Raw genomic sequence first — 12908 nt, 5'->3', positions numbered from 1 at the left:
GGCTTGGTGAAGACCATCACATCCTCAACTTCAACTTCAACCCATAACTATCTACGATATCTTAAACTTCAAAAATTTGATATCCTTTGTCTACAAGAAACGCATACCAACTCCTCAAACATAATCGATCGCTTACAACTACAATTACAACCTACTCAAGCCTTTTGGACTGATTATGTAGGCATTATCTCTTTCTCACCAAATTATCAATTGACTTTATTAGATACTTCAGCATGGTACTCATCCCATCGATATCAGCTTTGTAAAGTTACCCATCCTCAACAGTTTTTTACACCTTTTTATATACTGAATCTCTATGCACCCGCTTCATCCCCACCGACTCGACGTTCTTTCTTTGCTGACTTGACTAAATTACTACACAATTTGAATACAACCATCCAGTTAGACAGATTAATTATTTCAGGAGACTTTAACTATTCGCATCTCCGTGAAAATGACTTAACCTCTGCCACATCTAACATTTGGGAAGCACTGCTTACCGAATCCTTTTTCAATAGTATGATACTTAACAATATGGACAGCATACCCACTTTTCAACGGCAACACGGACCGACATCGCTCGTCACATCCGTCATTGATTATATCTATCTGGGCGAAAGCCTTAGACACGGTATTTACGACAACGCTAATATAAGAATTGACCCTCGATGGTCTGACCATTCGATTTTGTCCATCCAGTTACGGGTAGGCAAATCCAAACTAGGTCCTGGAATGCTTCGGGCGAACCCATTCTTATTAAGACAAGATAAATTCAAACAACATCTCACCCATCGATTAGAGCGTCTCGTGGAATCGTTTGATTCACGAATTACGCCTCAAGACCAGTGGGAACAAATAAAGCAAATTACAAAAGAAACAGCCAAAACGTATGGAAGGAAAATCTCCTGTTGGCGACAAAAAACTCTGACTCAACTTGAAAAACAACGCAACCGCCTGTTACGGTCCAAACCACCTGCGTCCGTTCTTGCAGAAAAATTACCTTCACTGATGGGCAAAATTTATAAACTACAACAGGAGCTCACAGATATAGCAGCTTTAAAATCCGGCGTTCGATGGAGGGAACAGGGCGAAAAATCAGCCTCATACCTGAAAAGATTACATCAACAACGAAGCACACAACAATACATGGCCGGCATCCGCCGAGACGCAACCAATGAAGCTAATGACGTGATCATAGATCAACAGGGTATGCAACAGCTTGTCAAAGAATTTTATCAAAGATTGTACACCGCCCAGCCAGTTGCACCTGAATCTATTCGGGCGTATTTAGATAGCATCCACTTCCCAACTAAAGTAGAATCATTCGAATCTGAGAACTTAATAACGTCCATTACAATCGATGACTTACGCCAGTTGGCCAAGCGGTCTCCTACCCAGAGTAGCCCTGGAAATGACGGACTAGGATATCCCTACTTAGCATTTTTATTCAGCCTTCCTTTTCTTCAGTCAATTATCGTCAAGGTATACAATTATGCTTTAAGTGATGGGATCTTTCCTATCTCATGGAAAGATATACGGGTCCGCCTTTTGCCCAAGAAAGGTGACTTAACGTCTTTGAAGAACTGGCGTCCCATTTCTTTGATTAATTGCGACGGGAAAATCTTTACACGCCTCCTCACACAACGCTTGGCTCCCATTATGACTAGAATAATCAACCCATATCAGAAAGGTTTTCTTCAAAACCGTTTCATAGGTGAGAATGGATTGATAGTACATCTAATTTTACAACAAGCGCGACAGTTCAAATCAGAAGGAATAGGCCTCTTGTTAGATCAAGAAAAGGCCTATGATCGTGTTCACCTCAGCTACTTGGAACAAGTCATGAAGCGCTTCGGTTTCCCTGCCACATTAATTACTTGCGTTCAACAACTTTTCTTTGGCAATGCTGTTCAAATCAACACCAACGGGTTTTTCACCGATGATATTGCCCAGACCCGGGGACCAAGACAAGGGGATCCATTATCCCCTCTCCTTTTTAACCTCGTACTTGAACCACTGCTTCTATCTATCCAACAGGATCAATCATTTCAGGGTTATTACTCGTATGTTCAAGGATCACCACAGCGAATCAAATGTCTCGCTTATGCAGACGACATCTGCGCATTTGTTAAAGATGCGAATGATTTTCAACTGTTAAATCAGCACCTTCGACGCTATGCAGAAGTTTCTAACGCTCAGTTCAACCAACACAAGACGGAAGCCTTTTCTCTATCAGGGGATAAATCCATGTCTTGGACATCCTTATTACAGTCGCATAATATCTCTGTTTTCTATACTAAGTTCTCTCCTTCCCCTCTCCGGTATTTAGGCTTCTATTTACCTTATACGACTCACCAACGAAATTATGTTCAAGATATATTATTAGAATCTGTTCAAAAGCAAGTGGCACTTTATTCACCGAGACAATTATCATTACGTGGTCGGGTAACGATAATGAATACACTTATATTGTCCAAAGTTTGGTACTGTCTTCGTATATTCCATCCTACCAAAACCTTTATCAAAGCCTTACAGAAACTTAGCTATCAGTTTGTATGGCGGAAAAAATTCCCACTAGTTTCCTATGCTCGACTTCTAATGCCCAGACACTTAGGAGGAGTTGGTCTGTTAAATGTTGCGATGCAACATTTAATCCTGCAAATGAAATGGTTAATAATGTTATTCTCACCACAGCCTTCCCTAGTTCAAGTACTCCTTCGCCATCATTTCCGGTTGATGGGCATCACATTTACTAGTCCCTTACTTCCTTTCTTTTGCGCTATTCATCGTTCTCCTCATCTTTGTCATCCAACCTCGGTTATACCGATTATGTTCACAGCGTTTGATCATTTGAATGTTACCCTCCCATTGGAGGATATTCCACTCAAGAGCTTGTTACTCTTCCCATTACATTCGTTGTTTACACGTTTACCAGAGTCGCACTGGCTAGAACGCCATCCCAAGATGCTTGCCAACGCCTTTTTCCGCTACGACCAGTCCACTAACCGCCTCATAATGAAACGACCAGGTGAATATAATGTGAAACCGCGGTTGCTTTCACATTTCTTGGGCCAATTGCTCACCGATGCTACAGTTCAACTTCACCCGTATATTCACAGGGTGCCGGCAGGCTCTTCTATCACTACCGACGACCCAGATAAGTCATTGGAAATTACACTACTACGACGATTGGCCAACAGTAACCTTTGGCGTCATTATTCGGCTTCAACGTTTAGACTTCATCATCACATCCAAATGCAACAAGCATCAGGTATAGGGGTGATCCCCAAACAGATGTTCACCCTGTTCTGGTCCCTTCCTTTGTTTCTTCCGGCTCGTGACCTAGGCTATCGCACCATTTTGAAAAAATTACCATGCTTATCAGTCTTACAAGCCGCAGGGGTAGTTTCATCTGCTACCTGCAGACTCTGTAATCATGATATTGATACGTTCGAACATTTTACAACCAGTTGTCCACCACGCTGGCAGATATGGCAAGAAGGACTCGCGATATATTTCCCATCCTTCGACTTTGATCCTCAAAGCATCTCCGCCGCCCTAAGATTACAATCGCCACCATCACTACCTTCGTCCGAGCAATCTCGACTTTTCACCGTCTGCTTCAGTATCCATTGGGCTATCTGGACGTCATTTTTTCAAATGATATTCCATGATATTCCTTTTCATCCCCCATCCGTCTCTAGTAAAGCATACAACATAATTTCTTTGAGCCTGTCTTCCTCGCAGCTCATGCGGGAAGCGGCTGCTTTCGACTAAATTTACTTGTCATAGAAATCTTCCTTTCCTCTCCATGTCCCACCCCTCAGCGATGTGTGACTAATTTATTATTTTAAATAAAATAATCTACCAAAAAAAAAAAAAAAAAAAAAAAAAAAAAAACTTGTCAGTAGTGCGAAAAAAAAAAAACGGTATTATTCCTCACCTGTAATGACTAAATCCTTAACATATAATGAAAACCGTGCTTATTACGGCGATACTTTCTTCTTCTTCGCTGGCTTGAAATCGTCGGGTCTTCCTGCTCCAGACCAAACTGCTTGAGATATAGTCATCATATTGATAGCGGTGTTAATGTCTCTCTGCCATAGCTTTAGACATTGCTTGCAATGAAGAACGTCGGTACCCTTGAATCCAGGAGTATCAACAATTTGCATATCATCATAGAAACAGAGGCTGCATGTTTTAGAAGATTGTGACAGCAATCAATTGACCTTCAGCTTCACGTTTCTTCAGAGTTGCAAAAAGTTTACCGACAACACCACATCGTTGCCCTTTCAATCTGACTGCATCTTTGCCAAACATTCCAGCACCAAACACAATTAGTGGTACCATTTTGAGGGGCTCCGAGTACTTCTCAAGCCTCCACTTCCTGGCACTTCTGACACAAATAATATTCTTCAGTGGGTGAGGTTGAATCAAACCTTTGTTGGAACACATCGCCATATCATAACAAAGTTGTCAAGCTTTTCGTAGTTCAGCTTTTTGCAAGGTAATGTCAACAAGACCATTATTGGCGACTTTCGTACTGATAGAGACTCATTTCTTGGGTTCGATTTATTGTATGTCATCCTTAATGCTGCTTGGATATCACTGAATAATTGAGTATCCAAATTGATATCCAAAATACTATAACTTTCTAAAAATATTTTTTAATAAATCTAAATTTAAATGTATTTTGTCCATTAAAAATTGTAAACTGTCTAAAATGCGAACTAAAAGGCTGTATAAAAAAAAAGGCAAACAGCATTTCAAACGATTTTTGATTGGTTAAACACTAGAGAAGTGTTTCTTCCCACAAAACAGGAATTGGAAGGAGAAAGCTCGTTTTTACTCCACCAATTTTATTGAAACCCCATTTTATTCTTCTCGACTACTTTTTTTCTCTATTAATAGTTCGTTTTACAATAGAATAACTATTGTAATCAACACTAGCATTATACAACAAGGCTATTTCGGATAAAGTTGAACCCTCAACTAATTGTAAGTTCAAATGACTCCCTTTCGGTATTTATTTAAACCTTTTTTTTCGCTCTCTTTTTCACTTACACAATTTTTTCCTGTAATAGAATATAAACCCGAGAAATATACAGACAGTTTTTTTTCCCTAATAATACAACAATAGAGAATGGCGCACGGGCCAATGAGTGGTATGAAGATTACGGGTACAGTTGAAGTAGTTCCATTTCAAATAAAGAGAACTCGACTAAAGCGTGTCTACTTTCCAACAACGAAATACAAAGAGCATAACTGATACAATATGTCTACAACTTTCAATAAGTATAGGCATTGACAACGACCCTACAAAAGTACATGAAGAGCAATCTAAAGATGGCAGAACAGGGCAAGACATGTTATTTAGATACACAACATATAAAGTGGCTGGCAATGGATCTTTTGGTGTCGTATATCAAGCAAAAGTAGTAGAAACAGGTGAAAGTGTAGCTATAAAGAAAGTATTTCAGGATAGACGGTTCAAGGTAAACAAAAGGGGATAGCAAATAGTATGATGAAGCATGAATGATCAACTGATGATGGCTGTTAAAAATGTTAGAATCGTGAGCTACAAATTATGCGAAGTGTTTGGCATCCAAACGTAGTTGCTTTGAAAGCTTATTTCTACAGTCATGATGAGATCAAGGTAAATCAACAAGAACATGAAACACCTGAACAATTGCACACATACACTAACAAGTGTTAGTAAAATAGAAGGATGATGTTTATCTCAATTTAGTCTTAGAATATATACCAATCACTTTGTATCGTACATGTCGTGATTATGCCAAAGCAAAAGAGTACATACCTATGCTCTACGTGAAATTATATACATATCAGCTTATGAGAGCATTGGCTTATATCCATTCACTTGGAATTTGTCATCGAGATATTAAACCACAAAATCTATTGATTGATCCCAGTAAAGGAATATTAAAACTATGTGATTTTGGAAGGTCTGATAATAGGAAAAAGCTTATTCAGAAAAAGTAGAATAGCAAAAGTGCTAACAAGGTTATATGCTCTATATTTAGTGCCAAAGCCCTTCATGCTAGTGAACCGAATGTTTCTTACATTTGCTCTCGTTATTATCGTGCTCCTGAGCTCATCTTTGGCGCAACAAATTATACGTGTAGTATCGATATATGGTCTGCCGGCTGTGTTATGGCTGAACTCATGCTCTTACAACCTCTCTTTCCTGGTGAATCAGCTATCGATCAGCTTGTTGAGATTATTAAAGTCCTTGGTACACCCTCTAAAGAACAATTATTGGCAATGAATCCCAGTTATACAGAACATCGTTTTCCTCAAATCAAACCCCATCCATTCGCGAAAGTATTTTCGAGATCCCGTACACCTGAAGAAGCCATTACATTCATTACCAAAACTTTACAATATGAACCTCAAAAAAGATTAACAGCTTTTCAGTCTTTAGCCGATCCATTTTTTGATGAACTGAGGGATCCAAAAGTAAAGATGTTGAACGGAAAAGATTTGCCACCATTATTCAATTTTACACGACATGGTAAATTAAGAAGAAGAAGAAAAAAAAAAAAAAAAAAAAAAAAAAAAAAAAAAAAAAAGAAAGAAAAATTATTAGACTGAGTTACATCTTTACTAATCGAAGACATTGGCTTTGACTATTGTAGAGCTATCCATTAAACCCGAACTGATTCCTAAACTCGTACCTGCTCATTATGAAGCAGAATTATTAGCTAATGATGGTATTGATGTACATAATTTTGTACCCATGACGCCCGATGAAATGAAGGGTAATGTAAAAAACTGATAAACGATGATAGTAATATTCGGTAATAGTAGTAGCTGGTGTATTTTGTTTTTGCTGCCCCTATTTAAATTCAATTTGTAATAGTCTTATATATACGTATTTTCATAAACTCTTTTACCAGTTCCATAAAGACGATCTTCTTGTTCCACAAAAGTTCAACAAGTATTCCAATGATAGCTCTTTGAAGGAAAAGATATTGATAGGAAATTATAGTTCTTCTAATTGAACAGCTTCCCTACGTTAATCTTGCAGAACCAACAATAAATAGCCACTATTCAACACAATAAAACCTACCCGTTTATACAAGAAAAGAGGACAATTCTATATTCCGAATTCTGTAAGTTTAAATCAATAAATAACAAAGATGGTATGATTATTTGCAGTCTGAAAAGACGATTTCTTACATGTGCTTCTTATTCTTTAAAATGATCTACTGCTGAAGGACTCAGATTTTCAGAGGATTTTATCAATCAAAGGATAGCGAAATCGAGATTTTTTTTTCTCAGCTTTGACATATACAATGTCATTGTTATCGCTGCCTTTTCTATAATTATAGCACAGTACTACAATTTCTGACCATATTCCAGAATGACAGTAATGAAGGATATTGGGAAAATGTGAAAGAGCTCGGAAGCATAACTGAAAATACTTTCATCAACATCGTTGAAGACGCCAATATTATCTCTGCTGCTTATGTATCTGGCTGGAATATTACTCACACCAAGGCTGATGCCACTTTCCTGTTAGGCAAGGCTTTCACGTAATCACTTTAAAGTTCAGTGGATCAAGTGGGAAATGGCCGATGATATCGTGCCTGTTAGTATTTATATTGTTCTTCCTATGTAACTGATCAAACCAAAGAATGAAATCCTTCTCCCCTGTGGAAAAAATTATGCGATAATGGTCAAGTGAAAAATGAAATGATATTCCTGGTGCTACTGATTATAAAGCAAAGCTTGGAAATGCATCCATTATAATTATCAAAATCATTGATACCAGAAAGCCCATGGCTCCTAAATCGTAATGAATATGGTAAACTGCTACCATGGCCTTTAACACTAGTAATAACAGCTCAGTCAAAAGTAGCGTCACAAGTATAGCATTTGTTGCTGTCCTTGCTGCTTATTGTCTACATATTTGACACTAGTCCCTGCAATTTTACAAACTATTTCATTCATTCGTTCCATTTTTATTACAGCACAACGATAAATGAATGATTAAAGATATAACCATATCTCCAGAGTCAGATATGCGTTACCCACAGTGGTCCTCGCTTCCATGTATTCTCTGCGTTCTTCAATTAAAGAGTCTCAAAATCGTGTTCCACCTAGTCGCGTTTTAATTAACTGCGACAAGCTCTTGAAATTACTATTATATGCAGCTCAAATTGTATTCATATAGTTCGCTAGTGTAAGCCATCTTCAGTCAAACTCTAGCAGCACTCACAAAGACTCGAGCGCAAGAGTAACAATTGCAGCTAATACATTGCTTTTCGCTTGTACTCGAGTTTTGCATTCACATTTATTATTGCGCCTTGATTATTTTAGCCGTCAGTTATATCCCGCGCATCTATTATTTCAGTATCCAACATCTCGGCCATAATTTGCTTGTACAACTCAAGTTTTTGTAGTAGCAACATTACTTCTTCGAACAATTTAACTGTGAGAATAATGGATTTTTCATTACACATTAGCCGGAATCGAAAATTGTTACGTTTATATATATCAGTGTCCCCTTGATACCTTCTTCTTTTCAAGACACATTCACTTTTGTTTTATCGAAGATATGAAAGTAAGAAGAACTAGGAATTAGTTGTGAGAAAAAGAATATAAAGCAGAGAGCAAAGTTCAATCAGAGCTGCATTACGTTTCTTTCTATCACTTTCCGCTTTCCAATGAAATGGAAAATGATCATACAGTTGCAACAGAAGAAGTGCTTGGTATTACCATTTAAAAGTGCAGCATAGTGAAAGCGATTATATTAGACCATGCTTAAGTGCTTGGCTGACCAATGTATGTAAGCTGATTAAAATGCAAGGAGAAGTTGAAATACCGGATATAATAGACTTAAATTTTCGTTTCTCTACCATGCTATCAAATGGGAACGGAATTTCGGCACAGCGATATATGCGAGTGGGTAAAAAAGTGGCGTTAAAACCGCGCTCATTATGCCAACGGAGCATCAAAATTTCATCATCAGTTTATCAGATTAAAAAAAAAAAGCCTTGGAATGGAAGAAAATAAAATTCGCTGCCGAAATACAATAGCAGTAACACTATAGCTTCTTTCCATTCTTCTCCATATCGAAAGTCGAACCCAATCTCATCTTAATTGGAAAAAAGTATAAATCATAGTTCGAAACCTGTTAATTCAAGGTCCGTTCTACTTTCCAAGCATAAATATTCCTGTATTCTCATTCATTTTAAATAATTTTTCTTAACCTTTGACTTTTAACAAAAGATGGAGAAACAGGCCAAAGCTGATTATGTCGCGGTTCCTACGAACGATCCTGATGATGTTAAAGCAGCAGCACCACCTTATGTAGAGCGGGTTGTTTCTGCTCCGCTTGTTGAGGATGATAGCCAAAAATGTAAGGTTATCTGTACGTAGCAATATGCACAGATTGAACGGTAGAATTCTAAAAATCCTATACATTAAATAATTGCAGGTCGTAAGCGCTTTCGCTTTGCTTTAATTGGAGGTGCACTTGCTCTTTTGGGGCTTACCCAACTTTGCAGCAAAAGCATGAACAGTTTCCAGGTAAGTAGGCCTGCCAAATTTTCGGTTTTAACGTTTTCATGCATTTGCTTTACTGACATCCAATTTTCAATTTGACTATAAACCTAGGAGTTATCGAAGGACTATATCGTACGTCAGCTAGTTATCCTACAGCATGTTACCTACTATTAATACCCATTTTTTTTTTGTTATACAATAGGACATCTCACCTGAAAATGCTCGTGTACCCTGTGCTTTGAGACATGATGAAAACTTCGCCGAATTAAAGCAATATTTAGAGTCTCTTGATCATCAATTTGATAAGCACAGAAATAATGCTTGGGTGCCAGGCGACGAACGAATGGGTCCACCCCACAACCATCAGCACCATACTTACGGGAAGCATCCTAAAGACGATAACTTTTTTGATTTTGACAATAATATTGACAACGATGGAGAAGAGCATCATCGCCATGGTCATCATTCTCCTGCTTTCCATCCACACATGGAAGGTTCTTGGCCTCACCATCCTCCTCCTCCTCACCATCACTCGAATGAACAAAATGGTGAGCAATTTGAAGCTTTTGACAAATGTAATTCCAAGCATCATTGCAAGCATCATAAGCACTCTGAAAGGTTTAATGAGATGATGTACTCTCATCATCATCATCATCATCATCATCATCATCATCATCACCCTCCTTATGAACCAATCTGTAAGCCTGAAGAACTCCAAGGTGTCAGTACTGTCTATAAATTTTCACCTAAAGAATTTAAAAAGACTGGTATCTTCACTGGTGGCTGGTTCAGTAGAGGAAACCACATCCATTTATCTAAATCTGTCGATTCTACTCTTGATGCTGTCAAATTGAATATTACCATTTACTCTGGCCATGACAGCCTTCAAAAAGAGGTTTCTATCTCTGCTTTTGACCATGAAGGTCAATTTACTGTCCAAGTTGATCGCGGTCATCATTTTCCTCGAAAGCCTCATGGCATGATGATGAAAAAAAGAGACGCAAAGAACCATCATAAGAGGGCTACTGATAAAGAGGTAGACATTGAAAATGATGATGACGAGCACTGTAGGAAGAACTGCCTTATATATGATATCAAGGTCGAATTCCCTGCTAACGTTTCATACTATGATGAGATTCAAATTCATTCCAGTGGCGCTTTGGTCACTGGTGACAAGGATATTGCCAAAGTCAATTTTGGAGCAATCAAAGCTGGTCTCAAACGTGGTGCAATCATTTTTGATGTAAGTGTACCTTTTCAAACTCTGTCTAGCTTAATCACATCAAGCGATACGAATTACTTATCTGTATGCTGCCTCTCATATCAATATAGAAAGGTATAAAAGCAGAGAAATTCTTGCTCGGTAATCTTTATGGCCCTATCATGGGAACTTATCGAGCTAGTGAGAAATTCTCAGCTGGCACTGTTTCGGGTATTACTAAAGTCAATGTTGAACCCACTGGCGACAGTATTAACATTACTGCTTCTTCAACTTTTGGTCCTGCCTCTGTTGATATTGTAAGCTGTTTTTCGTTTTTTTTATTTTATTTTAATTTTTTTCCTATACTTGAAATTCTCACTATACGTCTTGCTACTGTTTATATAGCCTGCTGACAGTTTTAAGGGTAATTTTGTTTTATTTAACCTGTTCGGTGAGCAGGCCACTGTTCAAGCACCCAATCCTGAGGATATTCATGTCACTAAATATAAGCCTACAACCAAGAAAGGCTATTATAAAGAGGAAGACACAGGCTCCAAGGTAGTGGTTGTTGCTAAAATGCATGGTGGTGAACGCCTTTCTTTCAACTAAGGGTTATACAGCACAAAATGGAATATCGTAATCTGATGTCATATGTTCTATGTCAACGAAAAATAATCTAAAATAATCTTTTATTCTTGTTATACTGCTTTGTATGAGTGATGGTATATGTATGCAAATCTTTTTCACAACAATATATTTGGACTATTACAGGCTGTGTTGAAATTATATAAAAAACATATCAATTCAATTAAGTATAAATTGGACGGTTCCCGTTTTGGTATCTCCATATTCTATCAACACATCTCACTATAATTTTCAAAATGTTGACATCGCAATGTGACGTTCAACCATCCAAATACTTTATCGTGAATAGGGAGCTTTGTTCTTAAGTAAGCATATTAGTAGTAAGATAATTTAGAATGGTGTTGAAGAACAGTATGACCATGGACTGGAAGAGATATTGCTGTTTACGCCGAGAGCTTTTTTTTAAATAATCGATAAGGTTGCCCAGGTTTATTTAACAAGAAAAAAGGATTAAGATTTTTATATCAAATATGAAGAGCACGGTTTCCGACGGCAAAGCACATCTCTGTGTAATAATGGCCAAATAAATTGTCTCTTAATGGCTGACGCACACATCCATAAACAAGTCCCCTTTTTTCAGAAGCTTAGGCAACATGCGACGTTTGAGAGTGGGAAGCAAAATCATTTATAGCAGTTCTGAGAATCAGTCTTGCATAAACGCATTTCCAAGTGTGGTATGCGTTACTGCGCGTTACAACCAAGTTATGCGTACAATTGTTGAGTTCTTCTAGATTTTGAGCTGTCAGCGATTCATAGCATTTTGAAAAGGATATAAACACACTCTAATTGCACCACCTACATACTTAAAATACACATTCTCTGAGCCAACGGTTGCCTATCTTTGTTAGACCAATTACATGAACTAGCTAAAATTCCCTTTAACCTTTCATTACATTTAGCCGTTCAATGTAACTTTATCATCTATGGATAACTCGGTTATCAAATAGGAACGAAATACCTTCCACTCCTGGCATTTTATCAAGTTTCATTTGAAGTTCTATGTTTCAGCTCTATGCATCCTCAACCTTGAACAATTCATTACTAATATTTTCAGTGTGTTTCGAAAACCAACGGTATCATATCGTCTATTCAGTCAGAGCATTCTGTTGAAATGCTGGGATAGACATTGTCTAATCGTACGAGTGAGAAACGACTGAAGGAGCGTCGCCATAAGTGATTTTCAAAAACAAGCACTTCAACAAGCATGAATATATATTGATGATCGTAGTATCTAATTTTACCATTTTGACTTTTTATTTTTTATAACAGCAGTCTAAAAAATGTTGTTATGATGTCCTAAACTACGCAATATAATAACACCCAGAATGACAAATAATACAAAAGTGAAAAATGCGATTAAATTTAAAAAAGGAACCAGCGAAACGCAACAATGCAAGAGAAAATAAGCATTTGCGGACAAATAGATGGGACCATAGGTATATTAGCGAGATACTACGAGATCTTCAGATTGGTAAAATGCAAGTTCTATGGCTAATTGACTGTTTTGACCATGTTAATGATAATGGTA

The 12908-nt window shown here is 37.7% G+C and overlaps 2 protein-coding genes across 2 annotated transcripts; both read left to right on the top strand.

The window, feature by feature from the left end:
* Positions 1 to 4124: 4124 nt before the first annotated feature.
* BDF20DRAFT_908252 (kinase-like domain-containing protein) lies at positions 4125 to 6799 on the top strand (the record flags this gene model as incomplete). Its single annotated transcript, XM_053083465.1, has 7 exons — positions 4125 to 4210; positions 5143 to 5228; positions 5302 to 5495; positions 5570 to 5656; positions 5725 to 5966; positions 6045 to 6535; positions 6660 to 6799. The coding sequence occupies 7 exons, from the start codon at positions 4125 to 4127 to the stop codon at positions 6797 to 6799; spliced, it is 1326 nt and encodes a 441-aa protein (XP_052931526.1).
* A 2459-nt stretch (positions 6800 to 9258) lies between these two features.
* Positions 9259 to 11344, top strand: BDF20DRAFT_917213 (uncharacterized protein; the record flags this gene model as incomplete). The annotated part of the gene is made up of 6 exons (XM_053084540.1): positions 9259 to 9388; positions 9467 to 9558; positions 9646 to 9666; positions 9737 to 10777; positions 10867 to 11052; positions 11141 to 11344. 6 exons carry the CDS (start codon positions 9259 to 9261, stop codon positions 11342 to 11344), a joined length of 1674 nt encoding a protein of 557 aa, XP_052931525.1.
* Between the last annotated feature and the right edge of the window lie 1564 nt (positions 11345 to 12908).

Source organism: Mycotypha africana (genome assembly GCF_025528875.1).
Source record: "Mycotypha africana strain NRRL 2978 chromosome Unknown BDF20scaffold_13, whole genome shotgun sequence".
Classification (NCBI taxonomy): Eukaryota; Fungi; Mucoromycota; class Mucoromycetes; order Mucorales; family Mycotyphaceae; genus Mycotypha; species Mycotypha africana.
Note: the sequence above shows the minus strand (reverse complement) of the source record. Positions and strands in the feature narration are given on the sequence as shown.